This window comes from Brachyistius frenatus, unplaced genomic scaffold (assembly GCF_029030835.1).
Source record: "Brachyistius frenatus isolate BFR_SWC_R1_liver_20210118 unplaced genomic scaffold, ASM2903083v1 Contig_22, whole genome shotgun sequence".
NCBI lineage: Eukaryota > Metazoa > Chordata > Actinopteri > Embiotocidae > Brachyistius > Brachyistius frenatus.
The window spans coordinates 4148520-4170162 of record NW_027210621.1 but is presented as its reverse complement, the minus strand read 5'-3'; the positions used below and the strand labels follow the sequence as shown (position 1 = coordinate 4170162).

General features: G+C 41.5%; 1 protein-coding gene across 3 annotated transcripts in view; it reads right to left on the bottom strand.

Annotated features, from left to right (window-relative positions):
• Nucleotides 1–21643, bottom strand: part of nlgn3a (neuroligin 3a) — a 113422-nt gene that overhangs the window by 81041 nt on the left and 10738 nt on the right. For 2 of the 3 annotated variants that reach the window (XM_069696996.1, XM_069696997.1), the window contains exon 2: nucleotides 9709–10430. In XM_069696996.1, the coding sequence (XP_069553097.1) occupies nucleotides 9709–10180 (472 nt within the window). In that variant the 5' untranslated portion in view covers nucleotides 10181–10430. Of the gene's footprint in view, nucleotides 1–8556; nucleotides 8617–9708; nucleotides 10431–21643 lie in introns of all 3 variants that reach the window. The other variant, XM_069696995.1, reaches the window with a different exon arrangement.

Genomic DNA, 21643 nt, shown 5'->3' with positions numbered 1-21643 from the left:
GCTGAAACAACATCAGTAAATATCGAGGAATTGACGCTGGACCAAGAGCAATGCCTAAAATGAACCGATGACGAGTGGTTAAACTGCTCTAATAGTTTCAAAATTAACTTGAGATCTACGCCCAATAGGATGCAACAAAGTGCAATGGAGTGCAGCCAGACCCATAACACAGTAAGTTTGGGTAACACCAGGTCCGGATCTGATCCCTGCCTGAAACAACTGCCATTTCTGCTACAATTTTTTTTTCTATCCCTGTTAGTCATTACAAAATCCTTCCTCTCTTTCCACTTTAGCAAAATATCATCCTATTCTGTAAGAAAATGGCCTGAAGACAAAGAAATTGTCTGTCGATTGATGATCAGTAGGGATGATCGCAATAACCAAACAGGGCTGTTCGTTAGAATAATTTTGGCCAAACTCGGAACTGGAAGTCACTTGCTGCGCTCAAAGACTCTTTGAATGTCAACGTCCAATATTTTCTGTTGCCAAAACTCTTATTAGGGGAATTATTTCTATCATTAATTTGGGAGATCCAGTCAGTTAGGTGGTGACAGAGATGGACACTATAGAACAAGTCACAAACGCCTATATAGACCTCTGGCATATAGTATACCAGTTAAACAAGTTGTATTTGAATGAATATGTTGGCCTGTTTGAAAACCCTTATCCATTGTTAATTGCTAGATACAATACACTAATGCATAATGTAAAAATCAGAGTGTCATGACATTTACTGAGTATGTTTATTCTCTGAAGTGGAGAAGCCTTTGGAACTTTGTTGATTCCACGGTCAGTACAGTGACCTCAGTCTGTTCATCAGTTTTGTATTACATTGCGTAATGAATAATTTAGTTCCTTTGGTGTTATGGCTAAATAATTTAAGTTTTATTGAAAGCAACTCGACTTGTTTTAGTTTCTTAAGATGTTTTGCCTCTTATCTCAAAGGCATCTTCAATTGAAATTGAACAAACTAAAAGAAGTCCAGTTGCCTTTGGATAAAACTAGGATTGAGCAATATTTTGGATGAGTGAGAACCTTATCAGACAAAAATGTTGTTATCATTGTTTTTTTTTAAAATATATACATATATATTTATCATGTGGACACTGGTAATTGAATAACTAAAACATTTTTTTTGTGTGTGTGTGTGTGTGTGGGGCTTTGCTGTTTCTGGTACTGCCAGAAGTATATATATATAAAATGTATACCAGTACCAATACCTTGACGTCGATACTGGTTTCTGAATGATAGTGTTTTTAATATCAATTGAATAAAATCTTTTTTGAAAGGAACCATAAATTACAATACACGCTGTGGTACAAATCTTTAGTTTTCTTGCAGTTTAGATGGGGACAGTATAGCGCAGGTTGTTTTCTGTAGCTACAATGCCACATTATGTTTAGCCAGGTTTAACTTGAATGACAGACAACACAAGCTATAATTCTGGAGTCCTCTGTGGTGGCCCCCAACACAGTGATCTCACTCAAGTGAATGGGTTACTTCACACAGTGCTAATGTCAATATAAAAATGGCCTTAGTCTTCACATTTGGCAGACATAGCAGCAGAACAAACTTCCAAGCTGCAGCAGATCAATCAGGAGCAACTTGCAGGAATTAATTATTAAGTTATCAGATGTCATGTCAGCACACAAACAAAAGAGTTTCACCAGTCTCAACACCTTTCTTTAAGGCCTGTTAGCAATTACAATTATTCTAGCATTCACGCTGCTATTGACATTGTAAAACAATGAGGTTATTGAGTGATAGTGCTTTAGACAGGCATAGGTTGAATGGCAGGTGTCGACAGGGAAGCTCTGTCACTTTGAATTGTGTTGTCTGTGAGCCTGTGTGTGTCAAATGCTGGATCTATAATGGGAACTGAAAACATGTGATATCTGCAATGACTCAGCAAATAAGACTATATTTGACCTTGAATCTTTTGAAGTGATGCCACAGTGGAGGAGTGTGACATTAAAATGAAACTACAATGAATTGATGAGTTTCTTTGTGTAGCCGGCATTCAGGAGTCAAAATTTGCATGGCTTCAAAACAGGCGGCATCGAGAATAACACCTATTATTCATGTTCCTTGTAAAGTAAAATAGAAACCTGTCATATTTATGAAATCAGGTTCAAAGAATCCACATTTGATGGGCTTACTTGTTATAAAAAGAAAATTTGAAATTGAACCTTTCTACAGGAGGAAATTGCAAGGAAAAAGAGAACCCAGTCCTTGGCTGTAGAGTTTTACATGAATAAACCCAAGCATGCGCAAGTATGTACACATACACCCACGCACTCACACACACACATACATACATACAGAGTGCTCTCAGACTCCAGAGATTTCTCGGATGAATCCACAATTCACTCAATACATCGTGGAAGGGCTGAATGTTAACTGCCTTTCCTTTGCTGGAAAAAGGTTCGCTGACAATAGATGGGCCTTGGAGTTAAATATCAGAAAGGTCAGAATGTGGAAAGGGACTTAGTGAAATGTGAAATGTTGCAGCCTTGACAATTTAGAGCAGTTATATTCATTCTCTAATCCTCAGGTGGCCATTTTTCTCTTTCAGAGAGCCTGGATTTGTCTCTCCTCCTGTCTGTCTACTCTCTGTCTCTCTCTCTGTGTCTCCATCTCTCTCAATCTGTCTCCCAGTGCAGAGGTTAAGGAACAGCTTGGGAGGGACACATAAGAGAGAATGATGGAGAATGCAGCTAAAAGGTTAAGGAGGCTGTAATCCTGCAGTAAAGGACAGCCAAAACTCACACTGCGCTTCAGCTGTTCCCAAATAAAAAAAAAAAAAAAAAACACAAACAAAAGCTGGCCAAGTTGTCTTTCTGCCTGTCTACAGCTCGATAATGGAAAGAGACAAGTTTAACAGAGACCACAGGCTTCTGAGTGCGGAGGCAACCTAACAAACTGGGGTCTCTTACCACGATTCTTGATCCCTAATAGCGAATTTATTACCCACGTTAAACAAAAAACACTACATTGCACAAAAATCTTACAAAAATAATCTCCAGGCTTTAAGCTTCTTAATCTTCTGCCAGACACAACAGTTATTTAAATAAGTGCTGCGTTGCAGTTAAATATGCATCATTGCTGATTTCAGACTGACTCAAGGCCTCTGAATAATGCAGGCATGTAGCCTTTAACAGCTAAACCATGAGAACTTTATAAAAGGTGCAATCAAAAGGTTCCAAGATGAATGGAGTGCAGCACAAAAATGCTCATGGAGCAGAGGGAAGCAAAAATCCTTCATGACTAAGTATTCCAGGTTACGTTGGTTGAACATCATCAACATCTGTGTTGCGCGTTTTTCTGACAACTACATTTGTAATGACAATGTACATTCGCGATTTCACCATGAACCTTAAACTTAAGCAGAGAACACACATCAAATTTTGTATCAAAGTTTTGAGAAACAAAAAAAGACGCAGAGAGCCAAATCCAGTGGTAGTGGGAAGCAACGATTGCGTTGTTGCGGGTGGCGAACTTGTCCAACTTTTACGTGTCACGACAGAGAAGCAAAGTGCCAACGCACCGCAGTTTATGTTGTTTTCCCTCAGACGCCTCAGGACGTCAGTAGAACTCGGCGCTGACAGTCTGACACTGGGGGACGAATCACGGTCCACAGCCCCACGACTCTCAAAGAAAACCCACCTGGTTGCACTCCAGACTTGACGTGCCTTTTTGGTTTTGGACAGTGACGTTCTGCCCCTCTTGAAATGTGAATGTCACTCAAAACACATGTAACACAAGTGCGGATGTTGATCCAGCGACCAAACTTGGAATACTTACAAAAGTTATTTCCTCCCCCTACTCCATACGCATTACTGTGCTGAGCTCTATTCAAGCGCAACAGGGACACTCCTGGAACCTTTTCAACGCCCCTTGTATAATCAAGAATTTTAATATTTTAGCACTGAGGAGGTTGAAGGTACCCTGTGAAATTTGTTTTGCCACTAGTGGCGCTATGGAGTAATGTTTTTAAGAGAGGGTCCACAAATTGTTTGTATTCTGTTCGTGCAACAGGTTACACATGGATGCACATGAGCACATGGGCATTGAAATTCACATCCTGCTGTTGGTGTACCACTGTTCAACTGACAACTTGTGGTAATGACACACAAAGACAAGTGGCACAGCACCAATAAAATCAGCGAAGCCGAAGTCTGCAAGCAAGCAAAAGCAGATGTACACAATACATAACTTGAAATATTAAAAAATCTGATTTGTTAATGTTGTATGAGGAAAAAATACACTCAACATGTTTCTGGGTCCTTGAGGATACAAGCAAAACGTTTTGGTGAGAAATGCTTGCTTACAAGAAAAGTCTGCAGGGCACCTTCAACCTCTTTCTCCTTGCCAAAAGCACTGACAGGTGTATTATTACAAATTCATGATGCGTGTCAAAGTACTGTTACATTTTTCAAGATACCACATTTGGCATTCCAAATTTGTAAGACAATGTGTATGACATTGAACATATTATGGTGCAGCCGTAAACATGTGTTTAAATAATTCATTTCACCTAAGGGCAAAATTAAGGGGCTGAGGACACCATGTCTTTTTTAACAAGAGAAACGAGAGCTAACTAAGTGTGTTTTCATCTTTAAATGGGCTTTAGGACTTCACAGGCTGTCGTCAATTCCTTTTTAATTTGGGATAAACAAAGAAGAGAACAAAGATATCGAGCCTTGGATTGAATGTGGAAGCTGGAAAACACAGCAGCAGGAGGTCTCTGAATAGGAACTTCCTGCTTAGGTCACATCTTGCATGTCAAGTTAGTGTGATCGGCTCTGCTGGCCGGCTATAGCCTCCACTCACTGGGGTCATTATTCGATAATTGTAGATCACAGTGGTAATCTTGTGTAAAATAAAGAGAGAAGAGGAGGCATCTGCTCTGTTTTCAAATCACATGAGCCAATATTTGTTCTTGCTTTCTTGGAAAGTTTTTGCTCTGTCTGTTTGGCGTACAGATTTCCTCGGCAGCACTAGAGGAGTAGCCCCTCCTTCCTCGAGGCAGGGGCTGAGTCGGCCAACCAACAGGATTACCATGGTGTGTTACTGTCTGCCATGGCCCTGACGCAGTCTAACCAGGATTGGGGCTCTTCCTCAGTTTTCACAGCTCTCTCCAGCATCTGGAGGTCATCTGGTAAGAGGAAAAAAAAAAAATGTCCCTTGTTTCTGCTGGGGCAGTTAATCTACAGGTTTGGCAACTGATCGGACTCTTCAGTACTGGCAACGAGCTGCGTAACACATGGCAGCCTGCTGCCTGTGAGAGCTGCATAGGAATGATAGTTGAGTGGTCCAAATCAAGCCAAAATGTACAACAGATTTTTCTGCACTTATCTCAAATAGACTCATGATAAGGGGTGAATTTATGAGTCAGGAAGGTTGATCTCAGAGTGTCTCTCAGGAGCAGAGACCAGTGTGAAGGACGGGTTTTATAAGCAGGTTCACAAGCAGTGAAACAGACATGCTGTAAAACCCCATACAAAATAATGTGCATATTATACAAACAGGCAGCATGGTGGGTGCATATTATCACCAAAACTCTGCCTCTGTGAGGATCTCTTTGAACGGATAACATTTTACAGATTTTTTTTTTTTTTAAAAACAAACCTGTTTTAAAGACAAAGACTGACCTAATCAGGGTTTGTCCTTGCAAAATTGACCCATCTCGAGCTAATCTAACACTGAGGCTGAATAGTGCTTAGCTGTGTCCCTGCACATCATTACCCCTCTCTTCACTCCATTCACTCTGACTCAGACCAGAGAAAATGACAGAGTGATATAACCAAGGCTCCAGTGTCTCATCTCTGTCAATGCTCTGAGCTCTGTGTACCTGCTATAAGGCCACTTCAGAGAGAGAAAGCAAGAGAGAGCAGCGGGCTACGGTGCTGACGCTGCACATTAGATCACCTCCACATGACCTTAACCACTACCTGCTCGGACATCTTGGATGTGCGGTGCTGCGCTAGTCCAGCAAAAAATGTGTCTTTCTCAAAATTTTGGTCAGAGTAAACATCAAATCGCTTATGAACAAAGACAAACGCTCAGCTGAATAAGCTGTGTCAAAATAAACCTTGCTCTCAAAAGCAACCAGCCATACTGATACTGAAAATAAATGAACATCTACAAAAATTTTGTATTGAGCGTCTATCATTTTCTAAAAAATAAGGAGGTCTTTGATCTTTTGTCAGGGCACCACTGAGTGGTTTAAGGGCTTTCCTTCTGGTTAATGGAGCAAAATGAGCCACATCTTTGATATCAGCGCATCAAATGGTTTCCTTGCACAATAGCCGCAGGATGCTAATAGCACAGAATCTATAGTATAGATTTTCTCAATTGTTAGGTGAGAATTAATTCCTGAAAAAGTACATGTTCACTACCACTCTGCTAACTTAATTTTTTTTGCCATAGATGTACACAACCCTGGACAAGTCATCGAATGCTTATATCTCTTATGATCAGTTCCAGGGTGATACATCTTTCTCACTTGATCAGCATCAGGTGCTTCACGCATGATAAGAGGGCCATTATTCAGCTCCTGTCACAACTGCATACTGCTGCTTGGCAACAGTCACACAACCATTCCATCAAGAATCAAATACTAACACTTTTTTTTTTTTTTTTTTTTTTTATAAAAATCAAACATTGTAACAGATTGTAAAATTGGTAGTGGAGATGTTATTAGTACAGAATATGCACAGTGTGTATGACTCTACTGTAATATACAGGTTTGGATTAAAAGATTTGGAAACATACACTCTGCGAGTGTGTGTGTGTGTGTGTGTGTGTGTGTAGATATGTACACACACACACACACACACACACACACACACACACACACACACACACACACACACACACACACACACACACACACACACACACACACACACACACACACATAGAAAAAACAGTGTATATATAATTAAAAAAAACAACCAAAAAACTGATCTAACCAGTGAAATTAAATGACATTAATTAAAATGTCATCTGATGATCTGTTAAACTCTTCACTCTTAATTTGTCAAACAAGACTTTAACTTCCTTTTTGGAAACATTAAATCAAAACCAACCTTAGATGCTGCTTTCTACATTACCTAAGAAGGATAAATTATGCAACATCTGCATAGCTAAGTCAACATAAGCCAGGATTAGTAGAAGCAGTTTAAAAAAAAGGTGAAAGTCAAAGAATTTCTAGTGAGCCTAAAAATTATAAACTTTCTGTTGATGGTGACAGAAGCTCTGCAACAGTCACCTCTCTGCACAGTAACATGTCAGAAAACTAACATATAAAACGTATGATAAACCATTTTCTCATTACCAAACATGGAGAAGATAATTGAAAAATTCCAAATGGAAGGGGAATATTAAATAGATATTTCTGTGTATATTCCACAACTGGGACTAATTCAGAAGCAGAAGCGCCTGAAGGGCCAGTCTGTCTCGAACAAAATTGGTTTACCAAAGCAGAATGTACGAGCGCGCAGAGTGAGGCCAAATAGCTGCCTCCTGCCTCCATGGAAATCAACAGCAAAAGTCTCCCAGCTGAAACTGAATCTTTGCTGTGGAGCAAGATATGCTCAGGATCACAGTCTTAAGGTGACTCGGAAAGACCCAGAGTGCCTTCAGGCAAGCTTAGAAAATTAGCCCTCTTTTGTTAGCAGCAGTGTTACTTTAGCTGTTGCTAATGAAATTGGGCTGTGCTTCTCTGTGGCTGTGTGTGAGCATTTGCCACATGGACAGATGAAAGCTGTCATGACAATAAAATACCCCGCCACCCCCTATTTGAACAATTAAAAGAGAGAGGTGGCCATCTACTTTTTTTTTTTTTTTTTGTAAATTAAATCAATGGCTGAGGCTCCGGCACTTTCAGGTGTCGTGTTTGACAAATTGTTTCAATAAGCTGGTGTCTTAAGTGCTGTCAAAGCAGTCTGAAACATGACTGAAGTTCTTTGCATACCATGTTCTAGAATTCAAAGTATTGCACTCATGCCTCTGATTTAATCAACAGTTGTATGATAACTTAAAAAAAATACACTTTAAACATGAATAAATCATACAATGTTGATAAAAGATAAATAAAATACAAGTTATAATAAGACATCACAATCCATTGCTTGACAAAGCTTCATTCTTTATTTAGGGACCTGCAATTCACTCCTTGACTCAGGCTTTCACAGTTAAACAACACTTCATCATGTGCACACACACACACACACACACACACACACACACACACACACACACACACACACACACACACACACACACACACACACACACACACACACACACACACACACACACACACACACACACACACAACACAGCACAACTACTCAGTCATCTCTCACACTCATGTCAAGGTCGATCTGAGTCACAAGTCCCACGTTCATCCCAATTAGCACTTTGATTTGGGAGTTGATAGGTGGTGATATTGGCGGCACCCATCATTCCTCTCTTTCACTCTTTCAATTCCTCCCTTTCGCTCCGTGTTTTTTGCTTTTCTTTTTTCTTTTTTTTTTTTTTACATACCTCCTTTTCTACACATTTTCTTGTTGGGTTTCCTGGCACATTCCTTGGATATTCTTTTGACTGTAAAATGAATGGAAAAACTACAAAATAACAGAGAGCTCTGGAAAAGATCGCATGTGACATGCAACAACTCAGACTGAGTCAGACCCCCATCTTACCCCCCACCGCCCCCCCACACACACTCCCCAACCCTCCCAGTCTTCATCAACAGCAAGAACAACAGAGGACCTGTTGGAAAAGTAACTGGGGATGTTGCTGCAGAAATATTCCAAAATGGTGGAATGAATTTGCTGCACCCTGGGACACAAGAAGCCCATATTCACATGCACTTCTATTTAAGACCCATTACAGCCACACAGAAGGCAGAGGGGCTAGTTTTTCTCAAATTGTGCTGTTCACATTTTAATGTAATAAGTGAAGGTGTTATTTGCCCATTTGGTTCTCAGAGCACTTAACATTTCAAGCCCATTTTTCTGTGTGGGTCTCCTTCAAGTGGTGAATAATGGGGGGCCATTTAAAAGAGTATAGATCCAGAAATCCCAAAACTTTTAGGACTGTCAGTCTTTGAAGAGCCAAATCTGTGTTTGCCTTCCACACAAAAACCTGTACCTACTTTTCACTTTGTGCAAAGACAAACTGGATGAAGGCAGGAGAGTAAAGGGTCTTACATAGGTCAGGCTGATGCCACAGGCCTCTCATGTACCAGACAGAATATTTCACCAACCCTACAGAAGATCATTCACTTATGAGGCAGGCTACTAATTCCTAATATCCCCAGAACAGTCATGACAGTGAGGGTAGGAAGGTGCACCAAGTATTTCCAATTTGTTTCTTGTATGATTCGATTTTTTTTTTTTTTTTTTTTTAATGAAGTCGTATTAAGCAGTCATTTAGTCATCAAAAGAGGAACCTCTAACAGTGGCATGGAAGGGGAGAGTTGATGAAAAGACTAAATGAAAGATCTAGTCAAGATGGAAGGCTGAGATGATGGATACGGACACAGCATGCGCCAGACAACAGGTCATGCTCCGCGCAAAAGGAAAGCAAAGGTGGCACAGACTTTTAGAGAAAAGGACAGAAGGAGTGGGAAGCAGAGACAGGAGAGAGGAGGAGGAGAGTTTTGGCTTCGTCCCGCGTACTCGACACACTCACCATCCTCTGTTGGAACATAGATGTTTAGGTAAAGACAATCCTCGTGTTGATCCTGTATGTATGTGGTAACTATATCCAGGTTGAAGGTGAACCATATTGGCATCATGATCTCTGGCACAGCATTGTGGATATTTTGGGGGCAGACGGGAGCAAAGTGGGTGGCGTTCTTGATCCCTGACCAGGAGGAAGGAGGCTCCGGGGGCATGAAGCGTTTTTCTCCCAAAGGGGAGGCAGCGTAAGGGACTCCTAGATACTGGTCGACCGGCCCCAGAATCTCACTCGGCAGAGGCACCCTCACCCCGCGGAGCTTCCCGTACTGTGTGTTCACAGTGGGGTGGTAGTTCTGACCTCTCACGGCCGCGAAGCACCAACAAAAACTTAATACCCACAAGGACACGCTGAAATAGGTGCAAATGTGGGCACGGTGCCAGTTTTGCGAGGGGAAACGATTTCTCCTTGGAGAAAGCCACATGGTCCTTGTGAGCGAGTACAAGTACAAGTGACCAACATACAAGCCGGGGCGGCCTTCTCCCCCCCTCAGCAAACACACAGGCTTCCCGCTCAGCCTTGTAGTCCAGCCACCTGAGGGACAGTCATCAGCTGTGATAGTGGAGCCCACCGGCTTACAGACGATGAGAAACAGTCGCAGTTGTGCACTTTCTCTCTGCAGCAAGGTCCTTATTCACTGTCCTCACTCCACACGTCAGATCCTTTAGCCGGTGCTGCAAAGGAAGAAGATGGGAAAATTAATGACAGTTCCTTGACAAGCCACCAGTTTGCTCCCATTTTTAGTCTGTCATTTTTATTGACTCCGAGTCCTCTTCTGTCATGACATAAAACAGCTCACATAAACATGACAGAGCTCTTAGTGCTATCATTAATCCACATAAATCAGGGGCCTTCCTTTGATTTGGATATTGCAATTAACTATTGGGCAACTTGTCAAGATGTACCTATACTAATAGGACAACTCTCAGTGGGCAATTATTCTCTGCTTTAAAGGCTGACATTTATGTTAACAGTTGAGGAATAGCAATATTTAGAGGAACGACAGTACTAAAACCCAGCAGTAGGAGTCATCCACAGGAACATAATAACATGATGAAAATTTCATGTCCTGTTTAATGTCATGCAGCATTTTCCCTACAATTCCCTTTGGTGTAGTCTGAACAAGGTAGAAATTAAATTGCATCCCCTCTTGTTTGCTCTTATAAGAGATTGTGGTTTGGGATGAGCAGAAGAAGGGGCGGAGGAGGATGTAGCTACAGGCGGTCCAGGTGCCTCCAGTGTCGGCGCTGTAAATGCTAATAAACAGTCCCAGGGTGAACCTGCGGTGCCATCGACAACACCTTCCCTCACAGCCTGATCAATTTTCAATTTCTGTGGCTTAGGGTCCCCCTCAGCCTTGTATGCCTACTGCAGAGTTCGCTCTAATAACAATGGAGAAGAAAAGCCAGCATTTAGAAGAGGATATTGCATTCCAAAATGACTGTGTAAATGATTTATCATGTATCAGCGGCCGTTGGAAGGCCCCTAACCACTGAGAGAAAGCAATCCTGTCGTTCCTGGCAGTGCTGTTATCGCAAGGCTGCTATTCGCATCTGCTGCAGCTGCGGATCAGCAGATAGTCTGCTGGTGGAGTGCGCGTTCTTAGTTGTACAGTACATGGAAGTACTCGCTTCAGATCAAACACATACACACAGACATACATATTTTGTAAATACAGCGGATGAGCCCATCTTCACTGAAATATGAAACGTGTGTGTGTGGCGGACTGTTCTGCTCAGCGACTCCCGCACAGCGAGCACCTGCTAAGTGATAATACATGAAAAGCCATCCATATCCAATCTGGGGACTAAAAGGCATGCATTGCTGGGGGCCAAGAGCTGGCGAAGGCTTGACAATGCTAGAAAAGTCATACTGACAAAGTCCCTTCCCTGCTCAGTAGGATCCCTGTAGCAGAGGCAGAAAACCTAGAAGACTTTATTACCATATCTCCTTGTTAAAAGGCAGAATGAACTACATTGTTAAAAGCCTTTCGTTCCTGTTTATTTCGATACAAGACATGAACATAACACTCAGCAATACCAAGTACTGTGCCGCAGCATTCACAGCTGATGTGACACACTCGAACCTTGGTGGAATATAATAAAAATAAAGCTCAACTAAAGGAACTACAAAAACACAATACTCAGCTTAACAGACCTGCACTAAATACTGCACTACTATCACAAATGTTATGTTAAATTTTCTTGAAACTATTTAAGAGACCTGTCTATTCAACTTCATGGTTGTAATGTTTTGTGCTGCTGAATTTCATTGTTATAATCAGACGTGTTTTTATTATTTTGTCCATCCTATTTATATAAATTACAAAGCTGTCCACCCCCTTTACAGCATGTCAAAGACTAAATATTGGAAACCCTTCTCACACAATATAATTCAACCACAACCAATAGCTTGTACAATGACCATAAAGTTTATTCATCACCACTCTAAAACAGTTTCTAAAACCGTGTTAGCCACATATTATAACCTTCATAAAGGTAGGATATGTTGCAGTAAAACTGAGTGTAAAAGTACCATTAAACTCTAATGAAAGGCACCTATGGCCAGGCCTACATGTAAGGTTCTTCTTCAAAAACTGGATTAAATATATCACATTTGTGACCCCTAATGAGTTGTTCAGGTAAAGACTTTCTCATATTGATGCCCCTATCAGACAAAGATGTGTGTCAAAGGGAGCTTTTCAAAAGGGCATCCTTTAGATACAGAAACACAATTTTCCATGTCAATTTGAACTGCAGCAATTTCTGTTTAGATCTGCACACACAGCAGCAGGATAAGTGTGATAACACTAATTCTACCCAAGATAAAATACAGCAGGTCAAACTTTTTAATCAGGACATAGCAAGGACATAGGACAGTGTGATGGAGTGTGTGTGTTTAGAGGACACACAGCACAGAGGACTTCATCAGTCTCTTCTCCAACAGCATCTCAGAGGTCCTCTCTGCTTTGATCTCTCTACCTGCTGAAGCACTGCCAAGGGAGGAACAGAGAGAGAGAGAGAGAATGCGCGAGTTCTCCCTCATCATCCCAGAAATATTGATCGTCTCATCACCGTGGCCTTGCAGCCCGTAATAAATACAACTGAGGTGATGGAGAGGGGGGGAGGGAGGGATGTAGGAGGGGAGAAGTGTAGGGGGGAACTGTGCTGACTCTAAGTCAGGTTATTAGCCCTTAATGCAAGACAGCAATCCACCAAGTACATGCTGTTAAACACCCTCCTCCCCAATTCTCCAGGCCCCTGATTAATGGGACATGTTAAATCCTGCTTGTACAATCCCTATTCATCATTATTCAAAATGACCCCACTGGTACAACACGTGAGCTGTCCCCTTACAGATCCCACATGCAGAAGAAAATACATACACTACATTCCTCTTTCTTTTGGTCCGAGTTCACAGCCACGCGCTTCTACTGTAGAAGAACCTTTGTTCTCCTACAGCAGAGAGATCTCTGCGTCGCAATAACAGTCTGAGCGCAGAGCCAAATGTACTCCTACGCCCCGACATCCCTTAGAGAGAGGCTGAATGGACTCTGATAAAAAAGGAACCAATAAGAGTTCGGAGTAGATGGAGCATCAGACTCTCCACACTCTGTTATTATAGTAACTACTCTGCAACAAAGGTATTCTCAAAGCTGCATTAGTCGTCTGGAACATCTGACTTCAGATGAAGTGAGCCATCCTGACCTGAGCGAGCGTAATCACTGATTATAAATGCATCTGGTGCTGTTACATGGTAGCAGAGGCAGAATGTAACCTTACAGAAATGATAAGAGACATGCAACATGACGGGAACCAGACGGACCGATGTAACCTGGCGGTTACCTCAGCTGAACTCATTAAAATGTGAGGGGCAATGGCAAAAACTTAATTTAACGTCTTCACCTTCCATTTGAACTCCAGAAAGCTACATCTGTGCAAAGGCTTCACTTTGAGATGAGCTCTGCGTATGATAGGACGGCTCTCTGGCCTCTGCGTTTCAATGATGTAGAAAATAGATCTGTAAATTGTCAGATTACATTTAGTTCAAAGACGCAAACATGGATGTCAATACAGAAAAATCAGTAATGAATGTGTCTGCATAATGCATGTGTTGGCTCTCAGGCACACTCTTTATATAAGCTCCTGGGTCTGACGAACAACAGCACGCCATATTAAATCAAGGAGATTGGCATGTTTCAGAAACAACATTCACAAAATGTCAAAACCAAACTGCAGCTTCATAAGGCTCCTGCTGGGAACCATTGCTGCTATAACAGTGAGGAATGAGGGCCCACTCTTCCTCTCCTTTGCTTTCTTCGTCAGACAGAGAGGCTGTGCAGTCATTATTACTTAGGAGATTTGGCATTAAATCAAGGACAAAGACGCGGCACATTCTGACTGCTAATCACCGCGGTGATGCTGACATATTTTTAAAGAAGGGAAAAAGGGAGATGGGGAGGAATGACGACGCTGCTGCTGGTGCTGCTGCTGCTGCGGCCGCCTGCTAAGCCATATGTCTCCACCCCTTTCTCCTGGCTGCTGGATAAAGGCTGCCATGAGTATCATTACCAGCCAAACGGCCAAGGAAACACAGAGAGGTGAGCTTGGCAGGCCAAATAAAGACGGATTCCAGGTGAGCACATGTTGAGATGAATTCTGTGGCTGCACAGCAAATAAATAATGGCTATTCTGTTAACTGCTGATGCTGCTTGAAACAACTGTTTGGTCTTCGTGACTAAAATGATAGGGACAGATCTGATCTAGAAGTCCTAAAGCTGCAAGTCCAGGCAGTGGGCCCAAACGTACATCTGTATTGTCTCTCTTTCTCCTGAGTGTGTGCCTGCCTCTGAATGTCAGATACAGTTTCGGCAGCAATATGATATAGGAAACAATATGCGGGGCTACAGGGATATTAATCAAAGCTAACTGACTCAATTAGATGGAAACAGACTTAGCTTACATTTAAAAAAAAAAAATATAAATAAAGAAATTTCCCCAACAGTTCATCATCCTAACTCCTATTGATCCACTGCAGAGTTCCACTAGATACTCCTACTGGAAAAACTCAAAGTAGCTAATCACTCAAGTAGCCCACAGGGATTCTTTGAGAAACCGCAGGGGCAAGTATTGGGTCCATCTCTAATCTAGCCATATGTAAACACATTAAGGCTTTACACACGGCATACTCATTATCCAAGCTCCCACAGATGTCGTTTGCAGGGTGGGATCTGTTCTCTTGACAAAGTGTTTTGTGTGTAATTTCTCTCACCATGCCAACACAGCTCCAAAAAGTTTGTAACCAATGAGCAGGAGATGAGGGCCCTTTAAAGTTATCGGAAATGAGTAAATCACTGACCATAAACAAGGCTATTTAAAATCGTCATTCTGTTTATAATATGCTAGGGCTGCACAGTTCTGGATCAAATGAGAATCATATTTTTGGGGGGTATAATTGAGATTTCAATATAGTGCACTTATTTACTAAACTCAAAAACATGTCATGGTGCCTGATACAAGACATTAACTTTGGAAAAGCTCTTGTTTTAGTCTTTTCCTTTTTTTCCCCTGGGTTTATTTTCGTCATTGACGTTTTCTGCTGCTCTGTATCACATGGTTTAATGCTGCGTTGTTATTGGTTGAGGGAGAGACTAGGAGCACTTCTTTTGATGCAGCTGATGTCCCGAATGAAAACGTAGCAGAATCTTTAGCATTTATGAGTGAGATTGCATAGGGGTAAGAATCGAGGTTGCAGCTTTAATACAATTAATTGCGCAGTCCTATTTCATACATTTTAAAAGGTCCATTATGCATTTGCATTGAATGACTATGTTATTATAGCACTGAGGTTCTGTTATGAATTTTGGGGAATTATTAGCCTTGAATGGCAGCATTAATCTTTCGCTCGGTCCACCACTTTGGTCCAATTGAAAATATCTCAACAAGTAGTGGATGGGTTGGCACGAAATGTTGTACAGCCTTTAATATTTCCCAATTGCATGAATCTTACTGACTTCAGTGATCCACAGGCTTTTCCTGTAGGGCCTCTACAAGGATAAAAAAAAAAATATTCTCGCAATGAAATGTCTTGTTAACTATCATATGGATGGTCATTAAATTCGGCAAAGTCATCATTGGTGGCAAGAAAATAAATCCTAATGGCTGGAATACGTTGGTTTATTACAAAATACCACCAAACTAATGACATCATCCTCAGCTGTACTTTGTTTTTATTGATAATTAGCAAATCCCAGGATGCTAGCAAGCTAAGATAAGAAGATAAACATGGTAAAACACACCTGCTAAACGTTGACATGGTAACACTATCACTGTAGGTTCACATGCAGACTTTAGATTTCAGCTTAAGGCACCAGTGTGCTTCAGTATATCCCCACATAGCTACTAGCATAAGAAGCCAGAAGAAAAAAAGTGAAGGAAAAGAAGACCAAATGTTTTACATTCAGCATCATGTCTGCATAAATATTCTCTGAAAGCATTCATTTCATCAGGCATATTATCACACAAGAGTCCGTGAATCCGATATTGTGCGTAAGCATTACCAATATAAGTTTCTGAATGTTGTCTTTCTTAGTTGTTCGTCAACTCATCCTACATCGCTGAAGTGGAAACTCATTTGATTGGACTTGGTGAGCACATGTGAAACATGATTGAATTGTTGAAGAGGAAACACTCGAGCATACCAAGGAGAATTCAGCAGATATTTCAAGCAGCTCCTCTCATCTCCTCCACTGTGAGGACAGCACGTATAACATGGCAGCACAAACATCAATTTCTGGCTTACAGTGGAAAGGAGGATGGATTTTTAGCCTTCTGGGATTCTAGTCCCTATAAAATTCAGGCAAGTGCAAGGAACCTGAACAGCACCTGCATGGCACTACGTGTATAAAGCAAATCAAAGTTTATGACAATCACTTCAAATGTGAGCTGCTGAGTGTGACTCCTGCTGCACTCTTACGTGTAAATGCTGCTCGTCATGGAGCTCCCCGACTGTTCCCGCCTGAGAAGAGAACACTCGTAGATTTACAGTGATTGATTCTAGTTATAGATATTAATGAGGGTATCAATGAGATAAATGGGTTAGTTCCTATTTAAGCTGTGTAGTGTCATTTTAGGTGATGCATCTAACCATACGCAGTGCTTTGAACATTGATCCAAGTGGCTCAGCAGGGGGGCTCAGTGGATGGGATGGGAGCGTGGTAGAATTTTTCTTAAGGCAGCTATTAACACTTAAAAAACATATAGAGCTGAAGTGAGGGTTTGCTTTGAGTTAATTGAGGTCTGGCTGGTAATTACAACAGGGAGTTGATCTCTCACAATCAGGTTTCCAAGTTCATTGGCACTACATTATAAAATATTAAATGGATCGGCTCCTATGGCTAGTATTGACTCTTCTACTCCGAGTTAAAGCAACAATGCATTTGTTGGCCCGAGAAAAACATTTGCAGAGAACAGTATCAAATACAGACACATTTAGAGGAACTTACATTGATGAGCAGTGATTTAAAAAGAACAAAAGAGCTCTGCTGGGTGAAGAGGAAGAACCGTTCTCATGATAAGGTGATTTGCAATAAACTCCATACAATACACATCTAAAAATGGGATGACATGGGTAATTTACAATGCAGTAAAGTCTACAATTTGGTGGACATTTCCTGGTAGGAATAGAAAAAAACAAATTCTTTCAGATGTCTCTGCCACCCACCGCCCCTCATTAAAGAGACAAAAAAAACAAACAGAATCTTCATAAACCATATAATGCCAGGCCTTTGAAGATCTGATCATCCTGAGGAAAACACTTAGCTGTGCACAATTAAAAAAAAAGCAGTGGAGCCTTGCACTGAGTGCATGTAATTCACCACTTTCATCCACTGCATTTTGAATTATGTTTTCTGCAGACAGATATTAAAAATTCAGATAAACTTGTCCAAGAAGAATGTTACATTTATTTATTTTTTTACATTAAATTGAAGCCTTTTGGGGCTCCACTGTGAAACGTAATAGCTTTGTGCATGTGGGTGTGCGCGCATCCAACGTACAGTGTACTGCAAACATGCTGAGAAAATGAACCTTTCAGTGGCCTAATAAGCTAAATAGAGCTTTAATTTAAGGTAAGTAGGCTGCAGTCCTCAGTGAAAATTGAAAGATCAGCTTTATCATTCAGTGTGAAAGGGCTCACAGAAACATACATATACAAAGCAACGACATGACCCAGATGCTGCCTGTAAAATTAATGAGCTAATAATGCATTAGGTGCCTGAGCATTTGCAGCAGTAATGTGCAAACTGAGAGCTATTCCACATTCAGGAAAAAAAAATGGTGTTAGGCTCTTGACTTACTGGCAGAGCACAAATTAATTAAACCGCTCTGATCTAAAAGTATCATCATCATCATGCGTCTTTTCAGTAACATTGCATCACATAGGGCAGTTTATCAGTAGCTTCACCTCTTCCCTTGAGACATGTGCTTCAATGTTAGATGGTCTTTTAAAACAGTCCTGAATCATACGTCGAAGAGGTCTTAATTGTGATCGCCGATCAATTAAGCAGAGATGAATTTTGAGAAAATAATGAACGCAGTAACACACAACACATTATTCTGATGTTTTCTTTCAAAGACCTCGAATACTTGGCTTCCTCGCTGAGCGTTCACAAATGCCAAAGGCACAGTGGTAGAATGATGTTATTGACATGCAAATGCCTGGTAGTTCCAGAGAAGTGAGAGGTGCCAAAGTGTATTCTTGTGTGACAAGCAGGATTTCTGAATACAAAGCTGAAAGCACGCACACGAGCGCTTGACACAGAAAAACCCACAGCATCTTTACTCATACATATAAAAAAGACCAAATGGATCCATGGATGTGATGGTGTGGGCATCATGGGGGAGCACAGAGGGAGCACAGGGTTACTGTGGCCTAAAGACTGCAGATTAAATGAGGTCTGTCCACTGTACATGATGCCAGGAGTTTTATGGGAGCATAATTAAGTTTCGAAACAACCCAACAGTGATGTGCTTTTAACTAAAGGTCAGCAGTAAACAGCAATGTGCGCCACACTTGATTACTATGTATATCGCAACATCAAAAAAGATGCTGCTGCACTAATGAGGAGGTGACCTTCATCTTCAATGTAAACAAAGACCAAACAAACACATACTGCACTGCATGGCCATTAATAAGAGGTGTTTAAGAAATGAATAGTGCTTTATTCAGAAGGAATATTTAACATACAATCTGTGATATTTCAGAGAAAGCCAGGTTTGCAGGGGAATGCAGAATACAGATGAATGTAAATTAAAACCTCCAAAAAATATATAATTCCTGACAGCTTCCACTTGAGTCCAATAACAAATAATCTGTATTTAGAAATGTAAATATGGCTGGAGCGTTTACATATTAATTCATCACATTACAGGCTCATTCAGAGCTACAGCCAGGTGGATTTAGAGGAGATGTAGAGGGATTAGCGAGGTGATATCAGTCAACACAGTTGAACCATCCCCTTATCCAACACCATCACAGTCCCTGGCTGCTTTCCCCCATTGATCCCGTGCAGGCTGCAGGTCTGGAGCTGGGGCTACAGTAAGGGCTGTATTTCCCCATAAAGTTGATTTCATTTCAAAACTTTAAAGCTTATCCTCAAATTCTGAAATACTTCTAATTCAATCATGATCACATTGCTCATTTCGGTGATAAATAGAGTGGACGTGGTGTGGCTTTAGGCAAAAGAGACACACTAAGACATGCTGGCGTGTTTTTTGTTTTTTTGTTTTTTTTCACCTGTTTGTCTCCCAGTTGTCTATTTAGACAAGCAGCTGTCTTACTCTGCTCATTACATGTTCACATTGATAGTCAAGATATTATTAGCCAGTCCAGAGAGGGACATATTTAATGACAGTGCCCTTTCTTGAAGGCAGAGACTAAACAACAGAGACGACCATGGCTGTTTTGTTACTAATACTCATCTGCATAGACCGGGACAAAACAAAGCAAAAATAAGTGTATCTGAGGAGCACTGCCGGGAAGACAGATTGTTACTTTTCAAACAGGGAGAGGGGCGAGGTTGGTTGAAGACGGGAGGGAGGAAGGGAGGGGAGCCAGAGACATGCCTCAATATCACACATGGAGGAGGCAACGCTGTCCCCTGACAACAGTCCTTCCGGCTCACCCTGGCAGATACGTTTACTCTCCATTCACTATTTCTAATCCTGTCTGAAAGCCTATCTTGAATGTCAGGCTTCTTCCTAAATTGGCTCGTGTTCTCAGTGATTGATTAAAGTACTGTAACCCAGCTTTATCAGGACCACCCTGAACTCTGTATTTCTGCCAGATCTATTAGGTAATGCATCCTTTGTTATAGTACTGGTTGGTCCCCACCCCCCCACACCCCACCCACCATCCCCCCACCAGCACAACCTCCACCCCCCGGCATCCAACGTCTTCAAAAACACCCACAGATCCATTTACTATGATACGGAGCACTCGGCCGTACCTGACACCACGACAGCACGGCCTTCAGATCAAATAGGAGAGCCGCTTTAAGCTCACAACAGTTTGTGACAAATGTTGCATCCTAATTCAATATCAGCATTATTCGGTGAAATTGGCTTAAATTTATCACCAGAGTCCAAAACAGTGCGCACAGGGATATACTTAAAACACATTTCATAATCCCCATCGCTCTTTTTCCAGCTCTTGACTGATGCCCATGGTGGTACCACGAACACGTCTGTGTCCCCTGACATTGAGCTAACAATATGGCTATAATTCATGCGTTCTAATGCTGTAATATCCCCATGCCATTGCACACAGAGGAGAGGAGAGGAGAGGTTGCCCTGATATTACTGCTGACGCCTGAGTCCTAGACGTTGCACTTAGAGTGTCTCCTGCAGGACATTATTCAAACACACACAGCCGCTACACAAGTCCGTGAGACAAGAGCGGGCCACTACGGTCTCAAACACATGCGTCCTCAGACACTGCAGCTTACCGAGGGTACTCAAGGTTGGGTAGCAAGGAGCCACACATGCAGGATGCTGCTGAAATCCATGCCGTTTTCCTCCACATCATGCAGATAAACAGTATACTACAGTATACTGCAGCACTAAATTTAATGGAACGGAAAGACACAGAACAGACATTTTGCATATGGAACTCTGGGTATGAATTAAAATCCCATTTGTGTACTTTAAGCAGAGTCGAAGACCACATTAATGACTGCACGCTTAGAAGTAGGCCACGTCCAAACACTGCAGGCAAATTTGGCCTCGGGTTGTCTGCACTTCCTCAAAAACTGCACACAAGCCACTACTGAATATCTCTTCCTATTCTGTGCCTACTTTGCACCAAAGACGCCCGGAGCAATGACTACACATACTGTAGATACTCTATGCGCACTCATACTAGCGATTGTGAGACTGTGATCGTGCGTCTCCACTTACAATTTCCAAATTAATTTTTCTCCTATGAAATAATCTGTCTCGCACTATCTGCCTCATTTCAGGCTTCTTCTTATAATGTTTTTGTCAGAGCAACTAGAAACATCCCTGCTGTTCCGTGTTTCATTAGCAACCTGAAGGATACAAAAAAAAAAAAAAAAAAAAAAAAAAAAATAGAAAGAGAGAGTTAGCTAACATCTGGATGTCAGCTAGCCTGAGTGAAAAGTCACATCAAATCAGACCGCGCTACATCAAATCAGACTTGAGGGCACATTATTTATTCATTTCACTGCTGACATCCAAACCATGCCCTAAACGGTGACACTTTGAAAACTATTTCTCTGTGCTGATATGAGTGCAGCTAGCAGGGGCTCGCAGAGGAAGGAGAGTTTTATGTTCCTTTATGCCAGGCATGAATGTAGAGGAGACAGAAC